General features: G+C 40.5%; 1 protein-coding gene across 2 annotated transcripts; it reads right to left on the bottom strand.

Annotated features, from left to right (window-relative positions):
• Nucleotides 1-763: 763 nt before the first annotated feature.
• Nucleotides 764-13,276, bottom strand: egln2 (egl-9 family hypoxia-inducible factor 2). Of its 2 annotated transcripts, none has more exons than XM_067507188.1 (6): nt 13,009-13,276; nt 10,804-12,305; nt 3,855-3,974; nt 3,395-3,531; nt 1,740-1,807; nt 764-1,599 (listed from the first exon to the last, which is right to left on the bottom strand). In XM_067507188.1, the coding sequence occupies exons 2-6, from the start codon at nt 12,079-12,081 to the stop codon at nt 1,547-1,549; spliced, it is 1,656 nt and encodes a 551-aa protein (XP_067363289.1). In that variant the 5' UTR covers nt 12,082-12,305; nt 13,009-13,276; the 3' UTR covers nt 764-1,546. The 2 variants fall into 2 exon arrangements, with proteins under 2 accessions (XP_067363289.1, XP_067363290.1); XM_067507189.1 differs by lacking the exon at nt 13,009-13,276 and adding an exon at nt 12,783-12,956.
• Between the last annotated feature and the right edge of the window lie 4,704 nt (nt 13,277-17,980).

Here is a 17,980-nt window from a genome sequence, read left to right as displayed (position 1 = left end):
AAAAAGGCTAACAATTTCTATTTGCTCTCACTGTTTTAGTTTCTATTGCATTTGAAAGACCGTATTATCGACAGCATAAAGGCATTAATCTGCATTTTTAGTCATATTTGTTTCCTTTTTCATTCACGCATGGCATTTCTAACAATAAAGTGCTTAAAAAATCCAATCTAACATACAGTGGGACAATACTTTCACATCAATGTGCAAGTACACACAAATACTCAATCCCACACACAAGCAGGTGAGATTTTCTCTTTGCAGCTCACACACAATCCATGGTTCACTGTGCTTTGATACTGGAAATGGTACAGACTGACAGGGGTTTTTAATTCTGATACATAATGTTTAGTATAACTTTGTCTCTCTCTTTAATCAGTATTATTATTCATTATTATTTCCTTGGACGGGTTGGTTTGAGTGTATACACTGGAATATTGTTGTCCATCGTGTGAACAGATAGGAGTCGAGCTGTATCTGTATACAGGCATATAAGCATACACACACAGATACACATGCACGCCAACATACAAAACACACTCAATTTCATCAAACCCTGTTTTTGACCCGTCACTGGACAAGTGTGAGCCATGTTTCTCAGTCAAACAGAAAGGTACGGAGGACAAACTTTGTGTACTCCAGGTTCTGTCTTGAAAATCTTTTACACACACTGCAACTAACAAAAATAAAATATTCATGCTGAATTCTCAGTGTTTTGTCACACTAACATTTTGAGGCTGCTGCAAAAAGTTTTTTTATGCTAGCATTGATATTGTAAACTGGAACTATTCTGGAATACTAGTTAGTGTGTATACAAAATAAAACTGCAGCGTAGAGTTGTCCTTGTGTGCTGTTTACATGTTGTGAGTACATCCCTGTGATAGTAAGTGCTTGGGCCAGTGTTGATAGGACATTTCATTATATCACCGCTGACAATCACTTCATGCCTTTTCTCTGCCTCTTGTCTTTATACTGATAACATGTACACACTTGCCCACATCATTAGACAATGGGTAATAAGGAATTTGAGAGCTAACGTCATTGATTTCTACCCCTTGCAAAAACAAAAAACAAAAACAAATTCCCACTGTCTCTACACTGATTCCTCATTTATGCTCCTTGTAAATGAATTGAAAATAACAATGGAGCAAATAAAACAATGATTTCTCAATACATCACAACATCACTGATAACTGAACAGGCAAAACTGCCACAAAATAAAATTAAGTCTGTTTTTTTTTCGTTTGTTGTCTTCACTGATTATTCAGTGAGGCTGAGTTTTTGTCTTCTTTTTGTCCCCTCTGACATACAATCCAGTATGTTGTGCTCTGTATGTGCCACATCTTTGATCAGCAGCCTGATCCCATGGCAGGAAAACATTACATTACAGCCAGTGACATCAATGTGACAGCTGATGGAAAAGTGGTGTGGAGCCGCAGAGATGACTGACAGTTTAACGGGGTCTCCTTTTAAGATCACAACGACGTCCATTAGCAGTTCAGGAAGGCACATAATACTTTCAGAGTGCTCTCCAGTCATTAGCTGAGATTCATGTCCTGCTGTTTTGAGTGACAGGCACTTGAACACCTTTCTGCCCCGTTGCTATGAACACAGGTCATAATGAAAGAACGTGTTAGTAGCATATAACATTAACTTGCACCAAATTTAAGCCAAATGTAATAAAGTGCATAAACAAGCCAGGAAGGACAGTGAAACTGACAGTGAAAGTATGTGGAACTTACCCAGCCTGTATTTCTCTTTTGCCTCTGCTCTCTCTTTGGCATCAAAGTACCAGACTGTGATGGCATAGCTGTAAAACACAAGGGACAAATCTGAAATAAGACAAGCCATCATTTTTTTTTTGGACTAAGTTTAAAACGGATTTAGAGGTAAAAATGGGTTTGCACACCCAAACCCATAGAGGCTTTTCTTGCATTTATTTAGAGCTCAGCACAAGGGGAAAACCTTTTGGCCTATGTCTTCTTCATGGTAAAATAGTTCCACAGTTTCATGGATATCCTGTCATTCAAATTAGATAATGTCTAGTCCAAAATGGACTGTGCAGTTGCATTCAAGTTTTCCTGTAATGAATATGTTACTTTGTGCAAACCTAAGAATAAACTATTGAAGTAATTTCCAGTCACACATTACAAAAACTGTAGATCATAACAAATGTCCCAGGCAGCAGAACGTTAATTTCTACAGTTTGTAGTTTCTCCTTTGGGACTGTGTGTTTATTCCTGTATGTCGTGTCGGTGCCTCTCCAGCACAAGTCCTGCAATCGAACCTTCCTCCCCTCTCTCTCCCAGCGACACCCCCCCATCAGCGACCCCCCCACCCCCAGGAAGCACATATTTCCTGCCTCCGGCCCCCACCTCGCACCCCTCTCCCCAGCAGTCAGGAGGAGGAGTAAAGTCATATGCAAGGGTACGCGACAGATGCCAACATTTGATGCTAAGGTGTGAGTTACATGCTTACACTGGTCAGTTTATGTATAGAACAGACCCATCTTATATCAGCATCAAGAAAAATTCAGTCGATGTGGATCCTGTTTTTTTTGTGTGCAAATTCTCATGTGATTTTACTTCTTATTTATTTTTCATTTCTCTCTTTTCAATTGGTTGAACTTATGAGTATGCCAGTGGGATGAAGTTATTGAGTTTGGTTATTTTTAAAGAGGGACAGCAGAAAAGAGAACAGGGTGTGTCAATGCTGAAACTTTATGATTTAGCTCTTTATTTTTCTCTATTTTATTTTCTCTATTTGTGCCTGTTATTGTTACCTAGTTTGGGGCAAAAAAGGGTTTTTCCTAACTGACTTAGGATCTTCTGCCAAAATTCAAGGTTAGTACTAGGTTTTAGGGTTAGGGGAAGAATAAGGTTTAGGTTAGGGCTAGGGGAAATAAATCTAGGTTTAGGCTAGAGTATAAGGCCTATGATGAAGACGCATGTAACTCCATCACCATCACAACTGCTGTTAGTGCCTAACCCTAATCCTAACTCTAACAGCACAAGGTATGAAGGAACCAAACAGCAGTTGTGATGGTTAGGGTAAGGAGGTAGGTAATGCAATGTTGATGAGTTTCCTCATGTTATAGTGAGACATGACTTTGTGTGTGTGTTTATATATCTTTAACCTGCTGGGATGTGTTATTAAATATTCATAGTAAATTTACTTGTGTTTTCCAAGCAAACAGTGTTCAGTTATTCAAGATCTCATTGAAAATCTTAACTATTCTAAGGATGATAATGAAGATGATGATAATTTAGCTACTAAGTTTATTTACAGTATAGAGCAAACATATCGAGCAATATATGAAAATTGACAGCTTTACATGAATTTACGTGTGTGTGCATGTACTGAACATATGGTTTAAATACAGTACAAAAGTTCTAACCGAGTGGCGTAGGCTGGCTTCACTTCGTGTGGGTTCCTGCGGTCAGACCAGAAGATGAGCAGCCTGTCAAACAAAGGTTCAATGTTGGCTACCACATTTCTGCCTTCAGGGTAGATCTCCAACAATCCTCCTTGTTTCTACAAAAACAAACACATACAAAAATATGCAACAGTCTTTTATTTGCACACTGGGTATAATTTTCTTTTTTTTAGTGCCACTAAGTATTGTTGGTTTAATCATAATTGCCTTTGAAAAGAAGTCTAAACCAAAGGACACAGAGTTCTAGTGTAATAATACAAGATGCATTTGAACCAGATGCATTTGAACCTATGTCAGCATCACGTGTTTTAAGACATGGAAACAAACTGTTTCTGCAATGATATTTATTTGCTCTAACATGTTTTTCAAATGTTCCAAGAAATTGTTTTCTAAATAACATTAATAATTATGATAAGTTTACCTTAACATCCCAGTTCTTGTTAAGATAGTAGATACATGTGATGCAACGTCCATCACCGTTAGGGTTGTCAACATGGCGGACGTATCCTGCTCCATTGCCTGGGTAACAGGCAACCATTGCCTAAAAAAAAGAAAAAAGAAAGGAATATTATCATTAATACGTGTCCACAAATACACTTGAGGTACAACAAAAAACATGCTGGATGGGATGGTAATGGCTTGGGTTATTTATTCGCTGTACCACATAAACTGGTTATTTTTTTAAAATAGAATGAAGTGTCAGTAAGCTAAGCTAAAGGTGATCAATTAACATTTTGAACAGACATATTTTCTGACTGTCTTCCACAGGCTCATCTCTTATTAGTTGGCTTTTTCACTGCTCCAAAGTTCATTTTACCCATTATAATATTCCTTTATGTAATTTGTGAGGTAACAGTCACAAGAGAGAAAAAGAGCAGAGAAATGTGTCAAAGTTCAGCTGTTGTTCCTAGCTACAAAACAATCTGCAGATAGAGTGTCCAGGTTCAAACAATGGTATAGCACTGCTATTTCCCTTGCTCAACCTCTATGTTTGGGAGGCTGTTAAACTAATGGGGGAGTCAAAAGGAAATGAGACCTGCATGGGAGCTTTTCAGTCAATGTACATTCCAGACCAGGGCCACTACAGAAACACGTAACTGTAGAAATTCTCCCGGCGTAAAAACAAAACTTTACCACAGCACAATAATACTGGTATGTCAGTTTAAACCACAGGCTTGTGCTAATGTTTCAGATTTCCACACTGCTTCCAACGAGTTTTTCCATTCAGTCTCTGCAGGGCAGAGGAAGTCCACAGCTGATTTACTTACTGACTGGCATGAACCTATGCTAGCAGAGAGAGTGAGATATATAGGTGCTGATAGTCTGCAGTGTGTGTAGAGCAATAATTTCTCAGTTATCTCTCCAGGCTAACAACAAAGTGAGACACGGTCACAGTCTTGACTTATATTGTTCTGCATGGGAAGCAAAAGGTACAATATCGGAGTAAGTGCATCAATTCAGCTCAGCTCTGGGACACCATCATTCATGACTAACAGGCTCGGCACTGCTGCAGTATTGATTTCACTTGTCTGACACTATCATTTGAGCTCTTGTCCGACTGTGTGAGTGTCTCAACCCTCAGGAAATCAAACAGCACTCACAGAAATTTCAAAACAAATACATGTCTTTGTGTTGTTTGTGAAACTCCACAAATGAGAGTAAGTTTTCTGTAGGAGGGCTTTGGTCAGAGAGCACACTGCCCTCCACCTCCTCCTCTTCTTTCATTGGTGTTTCCCTCCTCATTCACAGCCAAATGACTTTGTTGTATTGTCAATGACTCTGTTTGGCTGCTATTGTCAGCTCTCATTACTGACCAATGCTCGCAGTCAGAGCTCATTAACCTCCGGACAGTTTCTTCCAGGCTCCAGGCCATGTATGCATACGATGATCACTAGGAACATAGCATAATCTGATTACATGGGATTTGCAGTCATTTCAATTTGCAGAAGAATCATATTGTGAGAGGGCAATTTTCTCAAAAGAAGCCTTCCTAACTTTTTTGACAGTTTTATTGTGTAAATGTATTTCCCATTATAGCACCAATTCAGGGATGTTGTGTCATTTAAAAAATGTGTAGTACTATAGAGCATTAATTGTACATGTCTTCAGATTTGTATGTATCTTGTACATGTGCATAAATGTGCTAATTAGTCTGGTGTTTGACAATGATAAACCTGTCATTTAAAAAAAACACATAGGAGCAATGCTCAAACAATCCCAAGAAAAGACAAAAATTCCCTGAGAATGTGTTTTGCAAATGTTGTCACTGTAAGGTTCACATATTACCTGTTGTTGTTAATTACGAATGTGATAGCACTTGGATACTCTGTCTTGTAGAGATATTTGCCCCCCAAAAGTTTGGAAAATTATTATATCATGGTCAAAATATCTAATATTTAACATTACAGAATTATCGTATTAGTCATGCTAACAGTGTATATTCTGTCATCTGAATTACTATATACAGTACACATGGATACAACAGCATCGAAAATAATGCCTATAGTGTTAAGGATGATACTGGTTATTTGGAATGTGCATGTTCTCAAGGATGTGTATTATTACTGCAAATAGCTTTTTCAAACTGTTAACAGTCCTAACAACTGTAATTTACACGTATTATGCCACACCAGACAGCTAGGCACATAGCCTGCAGCATAAACACATCATACACATATAAATATACACAATGTTTATGTCAAAGCTTACACAAGACAGGCATATAATTTAGGAGGCTTATTTTATTTATGCTAATTCATCCCAGTCATTTCACAGAAAATAAGATATAAATTCATCATGTTACTAGAATTCAAAGTAGTTCCACATATATCCACAGTGTTTCAGTTACAAACACACACACACACAAAAATCCTTGGTCACACAGCATGACGCAACGTATCGTGATCATATGTGTCATTTCTCCTTCATCTTAGCTGAGATCTGTGTCCACAGTAAGTTAAATTCTAATTGTCACCAACCACCTGTCTTCCAGGCACCAGCATTTACACCATAATTGCAGCTGGGTAGATCCCTGGGCTGTCAAGGTGATGGTCAGATAGGCAGAACAGGCTGTTCTGGGCAAGAGCAGAAATAAACTCTAATGAAGCACACATATTCCGATAAGACGAATGATGGTGGGTTAAGGGGACTGGGGCTAGATAAGGCTGAACAAATACAGGCATTAGAAAAAGCAGAAGAGTGAGAGAGAGAGAAAGCCGAACTACTGTATGTGTGTGAGAAGGATCTTTCTGTTGACGATTGTAAATACTGAGGGGAATGTGTTATTTATTTGCATGTAGAGATTGTCTAATATACCTCCAAAAGAAGCCTTTTTTAAAGTCAAGCTAGAGTGCATGTCTTTAGCAACACAACTTTCAAAGCTTTACTGGTCTGGTCCATTGTCTCAGCACTGATTTTTAAAAGACCTTAATAGAATCATCATGATCTGTAAAAATCTGAAAACATGCCTGAAAACAAACATGCCTCTCCCCATCACCTGGGGAGAGGCATTTATGTGTCAATAAAATAGCTAATGAAGTAATGAACTGCTTATTTATTGTTCTTTGATGCTTTATTGTTTAACTGCTTTGTCACTCCCAGCTTTTGTCTGTATTGTTCGTCTTAATTCATGTCATTGGCAAATACTCAGCTAAAATCACTTGTTGGTTGCTTTTTCTTTAGACTGGGTAATGACTAACAGCAATGGCTAGAAGAAGCCACTACAGAAACAGCAGAAAAATGGCTGAAGTATTTACAATTTGCTGCTGTTTTTTTGAAATCATGTTTATTAAAGGCATTGCTTTTACCTTGAATAAAGGATAAATGGTGAAGAAACAAATATTGAAATTTACTTATTATTATTTATATAATGTCACTAACACACAAAAGAGGTGGAAAAATTTACTCAGGCCTTATGACTCAATCCTGCTGTGGACCCAATGACCTTTATTATGAGTCACCACTGAACATAAGGGTGGAGCAACGCTGTGCGTGTGAGTTTCTGTGGGTGTGAACGTATCCATGTGCGCAGTGTATTTGCCTTTTCAGTAACATTTGTTTCATATCAGCATTGAGTTTCTAAAATTCAACCAAATAGGTCTCGGAACTTGCCTCAAATCTCTATACAACGCAAACTATGTAGATGTCTTTTGAAAGATAATGGAAATAAATATGAATCCAATCCAAATAAATGTGAGGTAGCAACCACCTTATCTTACACTGATTCTATGTCTGATTATTAATCAAGTTTCAGGGCTGTAACTCGATTTACTGAATTAGCAGTCTAAAGATATTCAATTTACCGGTAGGTAAAATGGCAAAAAGCAACAAATACTCACAGTGGTGAAAGTTGAACCAGAGACTGTGTGGCGTATTAGTCCATGAAGTGATCGTTTGATTATCAAACAATTTAATTAACTGAAATGCAAACACTAAAATGATGTAACTGGGCTACTCAGTTTACCCACTTTTTTTTACTGTAACGTCGACAGACGTGAATCTCCCACAATCCCATGCACAAGAAAATCTTCTTTACAGCCCCAAAGGCAAACTAGCAAGAATCTGTGTAGCTGCATTGTGCCCATTAGTGCATGGCTCGTGCTTGTACAGTGGCACTACCAAGCTGTCAGAGGGGCATCTGAGAACATGCTGCTGCAGCAGACATTCTCCTTATGCATTGCCCTTTCTCACTCTAGCTCAACACTATCCTCCCACTCCTTGCTCCCTATCCCCCACTCCCCTTCACTCTCACTTCCAGTCAATCCACTCCCCCATTCCCTATTCTGCTGAATTGTTTTGTTCTTTGATACAACCCTCCCTAACCCTCCAAACCACAATAGCTAAATTACTATTGCTTTTGTTAAGGCTACAATCCTTACCACTGCATGTCTAACAAGCAGCGAAACCTGGCTCCTCCTGACCTACAGGAGTCAGAGTACAGAAACATTAGCAACTTCTGTGGAAGCATTAATTTGGGCATTGCTAGCCACCCTCTTTTTCTCTCCATCTCCTACATACACAATGTGCCAGTCTTCTCTGTATGGGCCTGTTACCAAGGTAACGGCTGGGAAACATTTTGTCCAAGTGCTGAACAAGGGGGGGTTGATAAGACATAGGAGAAAAAGAGTGAAGTAAAAGACAGGGGAAAGGAAAAAGGGGATTCGAATAAAAGATTAATGGGGACAAGAAAATAAGGTCTGGGAATAACTGTAGCTGGACAATGAAGGAAGGGGAAGGACGGAAAAGCGCAGTGACCTACGTACAGTAGTTATAACTCCTCCCTGATCCTGTACTGTCTTGGTTTCCTATAAATGCCTTATTCTCATGCACACTCCATCACTGTATCTATCACTATTCTGTCTCCTCATCAGGACATTTTGTACCATGCAGCACTGAACCCTTATTTGTACCAAAGACAAATCATGTGATCTTGGAAGGGAACTGCTAGCAATTTGCAATGTAACACATTTACCTGTGAATCATCACTATGCTGAAAGAGAGAAGGCAAATACTTTTGTAGATAAACACTGCTACTACATACTATAGATTTAACAGCGTAATCTCTCTGAAAAAAAACTTAAATTTTGTAACCCTTTCTTTTTACCAGGAAACTACCTCCATGGACCTGTCTGGACTGTTGCCTGACCTCATTAAAACAACTCTCCAAGTGAAACAATGACCAAAACCTCAATTCAACACATCTTGCTCTCTCTTTATTAGGCTCTGCACTGATTATTAGGAAAGCCACGAGTAAATTACAGTAATTGACAGATCATTTTCTCTTGTTTTTACAACTTGCAGAAGAATATAGGTGACAGATTTGTTGTATTATTGATTTCACTAATTAAATGTACTTCAGTCATGAAAAGAAGCTGCTGCAAAAAAGTGTCGAGATCAAGATGGGTTTTATAGCTTTGCAATGGTAAAACTAAGTAAAATTTAACTGAGAACTACAGAAAAACTCAAGTATACGAACAAAAAAGGGACATACAGTATAACAGGTCACCCATTCCATTACGGTTGCTAAACGTTTCTACTTTTGTTTTTCAGCACACATCAGACATGACAAAGTGCTTAGAAACAATTTAGTTTTTCTTCTGTGCATTGAAAAAACACTAAAGCTTTTTATATCACAGATAGAAACGAGTAGAAAGACACAACCCAATAATGACTGCTCATGAGAAGTGGTTTTCAATAAATTCTTAAATCTGTCATTGATATGAATTTTGATACAAAAATGCAGTACGCGTTTCAAAACCTTTACTCTGTGATTGCCTCAAAGTGCTCACTGAGAGTGGGTATGCTGCTCCTCCTGGATTTATTTTCGACATAGGACACAGTTTAACCCATGCAAACCTGTCAAACTGACCTCTTCCGAGAACATTACAACACTAAAATTATGGGTAATAGTCCAAGCTGGCATGCGATGGTTAACTTACAGCTGACAGTAAAACACACCATGATGCTAGATCCTGAAGACCAAAGCCTTACAATTACAGATTATAGAGTAGCTAGCACAGAGACAGAAATTAGTTTAAGTGTGACAAGTTACTTAATCTGAGTGTTTGTTGATTATCGTGACAAGGTGGAAAATTTGTGCGCAAATAGATAGAACAGTATGGTGACAGAAATCTCAATCTGAACTGCATGTTATTGACATGTGCTGGCTCAGTTAATACCAGAAATGTGTCATTACAGGGAGTAAAAGGAAAAGAAGGGTGGTGGTGGATTCTGGACATTAAAAAACCGCTACTTGTGCCATTTGTAGACTATGTCAAAAATAAATTTAAACAGCTATTAGTTGTTTCTTCATGTAGTTTTAACAAAACTATTTTAATTAGCATTTTAAACATTTCAAACTGAATAGAGAAACTGTGTAGTCATGGTGAACAAATTAAAAAGTATACAGCTCGTGTGGCATGAGCTATGAGTTAAAAGAAGGAAGGAAACAAAAAACTTTTGTAGCATGCCAGAGCCATGTTTGTATGGGTGGGTTGTGATGGCAGTGCTGATACAGACCCAGAGTTTGTATTTTCTTCTGGTACCAGTGTATGATAGTGACAAACTTAGAGGGGGTCAAAACCCAGGCATATGGCCAGACTAGGGAGAAGGCTCAGCCCGCAGCCCTCTTATCAAGGTCACATGCCAGAAACGCACCAGTGCTCATCCTGACATCCTACCTGCCTGAGGTCTGTGTGTGTTACATGCCTGCATGTCTGCATTAGAAATGCAAGATAGAGCGGAGCAGACAGGACACAACTGTGTTTACTAGTGTCATAAGACTAACACTGTCTTGTCTTTTGTAAACAGCTCTCTGCCTAACTGACGTTGTCCCTTGACCCCAGCCGTCCCCACCCTGGGCCTCCTCTTACCTTAGTACGTCCATTGATGACACAGTCCCCCAACTGTCCATTGGCAGCACTGTACATGACGGTCTCATCGATGTGAGCCATCAGTGTCCCAATGCTCTCGCACCCTGGCTCTTTTCCCTCCACCCAGGCGATCTGGTCGCCCCGGATGCTCCGAGAGGGAATGTTCTTCTGGCTCACCAGTTGCCCACCCCGAAATTTCCCGCTGCAGTTGAGGATGTTCACCTCCTCCAGGACCTTGTCGCCCAGCTGAGGACCTAGAAAGTTGTCCTTCACACAAATGCCATAGTACTTCATGCAGGGGATGATGTACTGCTGGGCTATGCGCTCTGCAGACCAGCCAGGCCCCGCAGGAGGGGGCAGGGCTGGTATGCTCTTAGCCTCAACAGGGGAGGCCTGACTTGGTGCAGTTGATGGTCCTGAGGAGGTCACCTTACAGCCTTTGTGCTGGTTAGGATGAGGGGCAGGAGGACTTAAAGGAGACTGGGAAGTGACACAGTGGACATGATTGGTGGTCATTTGGCTACCGTGGGAGCTGCTGCAGCAGTTAACAGTGTTGGCCGTGAGCGGGGCGACTGCTCGGGCCACTCTGGAGCCCTCTGGAGATTTATGAGCAACACTTCCATCTGCCAACTTTCTCCGTTTGAGGTCAGAATCCCCTGAAGCAAAACTACAATCCACAGAACCTCCCAACTCTGGTGACCCTGTTACAAGACCATTAAGAGTTCCTGACCCCAGGTCCCAGTTCTCCTCACCTCTCCGTTTCTGTTGTTGCACCTGTCTGGCTTTCAGTTCACCATTGATCCTCCTCATTACTAAAGGGCACTTCTCGTGAGCTGCCCGCTCACCATTTTCCACCAGACACGCTCTGCTGGTGAGGGGGTGCATATGGCTGCCGGTTACTCCAGCTGCCCCCTTCAGTGGTGCCGAGTAACCGTTTGGTGTGTGAGCAACGACGCCACCCTGGCTCCCCTCCACGGTGGCACACGGAGTCACCACCCCGCCGTTGTAGACCGGCACGCCCGTTTTGGACTGCTTTGTCGGGCTTGTGATTCCAGGTGAGTCGGTCTGAGAGGCCAGGCCCGCGAGTAACTCCGCGGCCGTTGGACTCCCGACAGGCGCCGCACAGAAGCCGTTCAGCCCCATGTCCCCTCGGTACGTCTTGTGAATCTCTGCTGCTCCACGGGCGAGCTGCTGGCTGCTTGTCTTTCTCTCCGGCGACGATGAAACGGTGACGGATCCGCTTGGGTTTAAAAGGTCCGCGCGTCCCAAGCTCTCCATTTCACCCCGTCTGCTGGATGCGCACGTAGCTCACGTCCTCGCCTCATTTTCTAGCGGAGCCGCTGCTTTCTGTGATAGAGAGGAGCTCTGCCACAGCCAGAGCACAAGTTTCACGACCGAGTCCTCGTTTTGCGTTTATTGTACCCATTACTCGCAGTTAACAGTCTCAATCTGTGTGTTTGTCTGTATCCATCTGAGAAACATTTCGATGCGGTGTAGGGTATCTGTGGAGAGTAAAACGATACACTTTAGGCCTATTAATAGCCACTTTTCACAGAAAACTGAAGTAAAGTTACATATATCTCCAGTATCTATGGTGTAACACATGCACACAGCGTCTTAGTGAGGCCTGTTGGGGACAAACTGCAAAGAGCAAAAAAGAAAGTGCTGTGTAACGGGGTAGTAGCCTAATATTATTATTATTATTAATATCATTATTATTAGACTGCCCTTAGACCAAATGAGTGTATATTATGTATGGCTCTATTATTAATTCTTTATTTATTAGCTGTATAACTGAGTGACAATGACAGTTGTCGCCACAACGTAACGTGACGTTAACGTACACGTAGACTGATGACAAGGGAAATGCTAAAGAAGAAAGGCCCCTCAAAAACTCACTTTTACCCAGTTTAATTTAATACACCCAGCTCAATTTTTAATTTGGACACAACATATGGCACTTGTAGTTTAAATATTACCTTATACGTTTTGAATGAAAACAACGTGTCATAAAATACCCGTGAAAAGACGTCAAATATTCCGTCATTTTTCAACTATTGCCGATCAACTTAGCAGCTCTCTGCTTAGGTCCCTCACAAATGTAAACATTACAAAGATTAACTTAGCTGTAACAATTCATTCAGTTGAAGTCAACAGATGAAATTGGCAGCATATAAAGTCCGAAATGCGCTAGTATCTGCTTACCTACGGCAGCCCACAGCAAAGCAAATCCTCAGAGCGTACGTGACAGGCTGAGTGTACGCATGTTATTTCCGGGATTGTCCTGCCCGTGTGTTCGTACCATCCAATTTTGTATGTGTGTGTATATATGTGTGTGTGTGAGAGAGAGAGGGAGAGCGAGAGAGAGAGAGAGAGAGTGTCGGATATAAATAATATCCAGGGGCCGACGGCAACCGACGTCGATCGGACACATTAAACCCACCGGTCAGTCTTCTCCCTTATGTCGTTGATTCCTGGCCCCAGTCAGTGTCTGTCTCGCGGCCCCCATCCCAAATCGCCCCCCCCATCCCACATCGCCCCCCCATCCCACATCACGCCCCCCCTCGCCGAGTCTTTCATGTTCAAACAGGCCATGTGACTGCTTGCTACTATATGGCAGACATGAAACTGCAGAAAAGACACCTCCCATGATAGCGTTATAGAAAATACAAGTGACCTAAAGAAATCATTGCTCATACAGCCACAGTAAGATGTACCCCATGATATTCAAACTTCCCAGCTCTTTAATAAGGTGGCCATCCCTGCCATAAAGGGCTCGTGGAAAGCAGCGCAGATCAATAGTTTGTGCAGCAGTGGAGGAAATAATCATGCAGCATGAAATACGCCACTGCAAGTACAAGTCTTGCACTGGTAACGTTTGCGTTACCCACAGTTTTGTGAGACGGACAAAATAAAATTTAAAAAAGCGGTGAGTCTGGAATAAAATGACTCCCATTTTTCACTAATTACTATAATTCTCTTGGCCATAATTGTCACTTCAGAAATTTTATCGAACAAATTTGTAACACAAATTTCTTTGTGTGAATGCCTGAAAAATCAAGATATATCCAACCACATGGGATGCGTTTATTAGAGGATAGTAGCAGACAGCTGTTTTTTTTAGCTCAGAGCCATTTATATCAGTAATGGGACTAAGTGTCTGTTTGATGGGTCTGTTTCTGAGCCTACCAGATGTGCAGTACTATGCGCTTTACACTAAACCCTTGCTTATATTTGTCACAGTTACTTACCTACAGTAAATGTTTGTGTAACAGAAAATGAGATGATGTGCTGTTGCAAGGCCAGGGGTCATGGTGCAGGGATTAGTGCCTCACACTGAGGGATTAGGGACAGAATGTATTGGCATAAGACTGGACACATTCATTGGTTGCTTCCACTGCAGCTCTGTCTCATGTAGATCAACTTTGCACGAGGCCACCCAAAGTGCTGTGTTTTTTGTTCAACTGTGATATCCAATGCATAAAAACACATGCAATGGCACGTTGATCACAGTGCAGCTTGGAACGTCAACCTCTCTTCCCTTCACCCACAATGTACCCACAATGCACATTACATAAATGCATGTGCATACTCTATTAAAAACACAGCAAGTCAATAGCAGGTAAACATAAGGAATAGTTTAAAATTTTGCAAAATACATTCAATAGTTTTGTCGGCCAGAGTTAGTTATATACAGTAAGACTGATAACACTGCATGCTGAAGCTTTCTCAGCACTTTTAGGTTATTATGCAAAAATCATACAGCATATACCTTGGTGGGCAGGTTTTGTCACAGTATAGGTAGGCTCTCTGTTTCCTCCTGTTTTTAGTTTTTTGCTAAGTTATAGAAACGGGCTTCTCCGATTAGCTTAATATTTACAATACAAGCATTAAAGTGGCATTGATCTTCTCATCTACATCTTAGGTACAAAAATAAGTGTATTTCCCAAATTGTTGCATTATTCTTTTAAGCACATTCCATGCAGATAGGCAGAGCAGAGTATTGCTAAGGTTGAAGAGAAAACAAGATTATATATGATGAGCTTTGTAGAAGACCGATTAAGCTTTGGATTGACTGTATCAAGTCCCTGACTTCAGCTGGCCAACGACTCGGTCAGAGATCAACATACAGTATTTTAGATTTTATTATGCCAGTGAGGGTTGCACTGTGTAGGCAACAAATGATCTTTGACCAGTGCTCTGGTCATAATTATATGCTTGCAGAGCAGCACAACTAATTAGAATCAAACCTAACACATGATCGGTAATAATAACAACCAGGAAACTATTCATCAAAGATGTAAAAGCTTTCACACACTGTCAGACTTCTATATTTAATTTGGATTGTGGTATGAGGGGGTGCAAGAAATACGAAGACATATTTTATGAAATACATGTAGAATAACAGTGTACAGCAAACGGGGGACCTCTTTGAGTTGTTTCATCTGTGGGTAGTGGATCATGTTTCTCTTAATTATATCAGCCCATCTGCCATGTGATACCAACTGATAACCATTAAAAAGCCGCAGTCACCATGCTGTTCTGTCGTTCTATTGGTGACGAAGCTAAAGTGAGTTTCAGATGAAAAGTGTGCTTAAAGGTGTTGGCAGTGTTTTCTTGAGAAACTTTAACCTACACAGTGAGGAAAACTGACAAGGCTTAACACAGTCCCTCAAAGTTATTACAGCAGTAAGAGCTGAGCGATGATTCACTCTTTAGCTTTGACTGTGGGTGAGACCAAGTTCCCACATTGCTCAAGGTGATGTTTGAACAGACTGCCGAGTAATTCATGCCTGGCAAAGGATTTATCTTTGATTTGATTGCAGCAGATATAGGTGGGGAAATAGCGCATGTGTGCAAGTAGATACATGTACAAACCATTAGCCTGTGTTACAAATGCATCATTTATATAATGAAACGCGACAGACTGACATAAATCAAGTGAAAACAACACCCCTGTATATCCATAAAACTGGTTTGTTCTGTATTTGTATGCTTGAGTATTTGTTACACGCCGACTTCTCAAGTACAAACGCCTCTTTTTATTAATGTCATTAAATTATTCATTTGCTGACCACTTGACACTTGTGTCTAACATTTGTTTGTTCCAGGGACTTTTTGCCAAGGTCAAGTGCTCCGAGCACAGCTGGCTGGAATCCCCCAGACTGTGTAGCACAGACGAGTGCAGCTCTGCACGTATGCTTCTCTCTGTCCCTATGTCTCTCTCTCTTTCCTCTTTTCTGTTGACTCTACAGAAATCAAGCAGAATGGACAACAACGAGTCAAAAGTTGAGGCCTATAAGGAGTTTTGCTTACTTTACTTTTTTGCTAGCCAATATGGCTTGAAAACATTAAACCATTCATGCAAGATTATTGCAAATAAAATGTTTTTTTCTCAGCTATTTTACTTGTAGTTAAAATTATTTATTTACTGTCATACTATGTGTCCATCAAACCAGTTGTGTTCTACAAGTAAAACATTACTAATCTATCACTAATTCCTGTGGGCAGAGATGAGATGAAATGAGTGACATGGCCAGTGCTGATGGAACAAGGCCACGCCAGCCTGATGGCTGCTTCGATAACACTTTGGCGTCTTGGGCAGATTGTTTATAATTTTTTTTATACGGACAAGTGGGAAGAAAGTGTTGTGACCGTGAGAGAGGATGAGGAGAGTTATTCAAAAACTTAGATTTGTGAGACATACGTCCCTATGCAAACCTACACAATGCACGACAATCTGAGAGAAAGAAAAAAAGGAGGAAGAGGTTTATTGAGTAAAGCAGAGGAATTGAGTGCAAAGGGGAAAGAAAGTGAGTGATAGCAGAGAGGACAGACTGTGATAGGGGTCCGTGAAGTGGTAAGGCGAGGGGATTTGAGGATCAACTCTGCTGCTCCTTTAAATAGCTCCGAGCGCTATAGAGAAATTTTCTGTCTGGAGTTAAAATACCTTAACTGTTCTGTCCATGCGGCTCTTTCTTAGAGCCTGCATCAAAAGGGACCCCGAAGACCACTTGCTGTAACAGTAGGAAAGATATATCTGCAATAGCAATAGGGAGGTTTTTGACTTTAGCAATACCTTTGGATGAATAGAATTACCACCGTGCTCATGAGTAGGAAAAAATTATTTTGCACTAAAAATGAAATGCCACATATTCACAGTTAACTTCCTCCTCCTCCTTTCAGAGCCTGAGCACACTTCCACACAACCCCAGAATACAGTAACGCTTGGGTAGTTTACTGAGCTACCCAGCTGTGCGTGTGTAAGAAGTTAACAGACACAAATTGTCATTGCTTAGTTTTGTTATTTTTTTGTCTTTTTTTAATTTTTGGCTTATGCAAAAATGCTGCAATGTATGTGGAAGACTCAATAGTTGCATTTCCTACAGTGGGAGTCAAAAGACGTACAAACTGTCCACACATGCTAGATACAGGATGTATAATTTTTATAATGAGCTGGTCATCTGCAAGTATATGTGAATGTGTAAAGTAAAATATGCAGCATGTTGGTGTGTGTGTGAGAGAGAGACATACATTCACGAAAGGTGAAACAAGTTACATGAATAGACAAACTTTTCAGAAAGTTTTATAATCCTTTGTAGGTAATGGTAAAACCTGAAAAGTCTAATAATTCTTTGGTTTGTTCTCAAGCTGTTTAAAAATAAACTAATCCCTAAAGTGCATGCAACAAGCATGGATGTGTGATAGAATATATAATTATAATAATATAATATATAATGATATAATTTATAACAATATATTTGCTAGACGTTTACTAGTTGGGTGCCAAAGGTTCCATCTCCTTCAACTCTCACAAACAAAGATTATGTTTGTCAGCAAGTCAGCGTTGGATGGGTAGTATGAAAAGAGAATGTGGACGTAGACGAGACAAAGAGGATTCAGCAGGCAGGCCCAGGGGAGGAGAGCGAGGAGATCTGTGAGGCCTCCTTCATAGGAATCTTAACCCTGTTGACACAGGTGTGCTGCATGTCTATAACTCAGCTCCCCCTTCTGACTTCCTGGAAGACAAGGAAAACACAGGACACACAGCCAACCACACATGGACAAGAAAGACAAAACCCAGGTCACATTCATAAACATAATATTTAACGCACAGTACAAATGTTCCTTAATAAGAAAACGATTAAAGTAATTTTTAATTAATTTACTTAAGGGT

This window comes from Channa argus, chromosome 6 (genome assembly GCF_033026475.1).
Source record: "Channa argus isolate prfri chromosome 6, Channa argus male v1.0, whole genome shotgun sequence".
Classification (NCBI taxonomy): domain Eukaryota; kingdom Metazoa; phylum Chordata; class Actinopteri; order Anabantiformes; family Channidae; genus Channa; species Channa argus.
Note: the sequence above shows the minus strand (reverse complement) of the source record. Positions and strands in the feature narration are given on the sequence as shown.

Bases quoted from the DNA above. Each gene is read 5' to 3' on its own strand.
- egln2 (XM_067507188.1), bottom strand. From the start codon at position 12,081: ATGGAGAGCTTGGGACGCGCGGACCTTTTAAACCCAAGCGGATCCGTC. The intron at 3,532-3,854 runs GTAAACTTATCA...TTGTTTTTGTAG, and splicing joins ACAAGAACTGGGATGTTAAG to AAACAAGGAGGATTGTTGGA. The intron at 1,600-1,739 runs GTAAGTTCCACA...CTGTGTTCATAG, and splicing joins AAAAGAGAAATACAGGCTGG to CAACGGGGCAGAAAGGTGTT.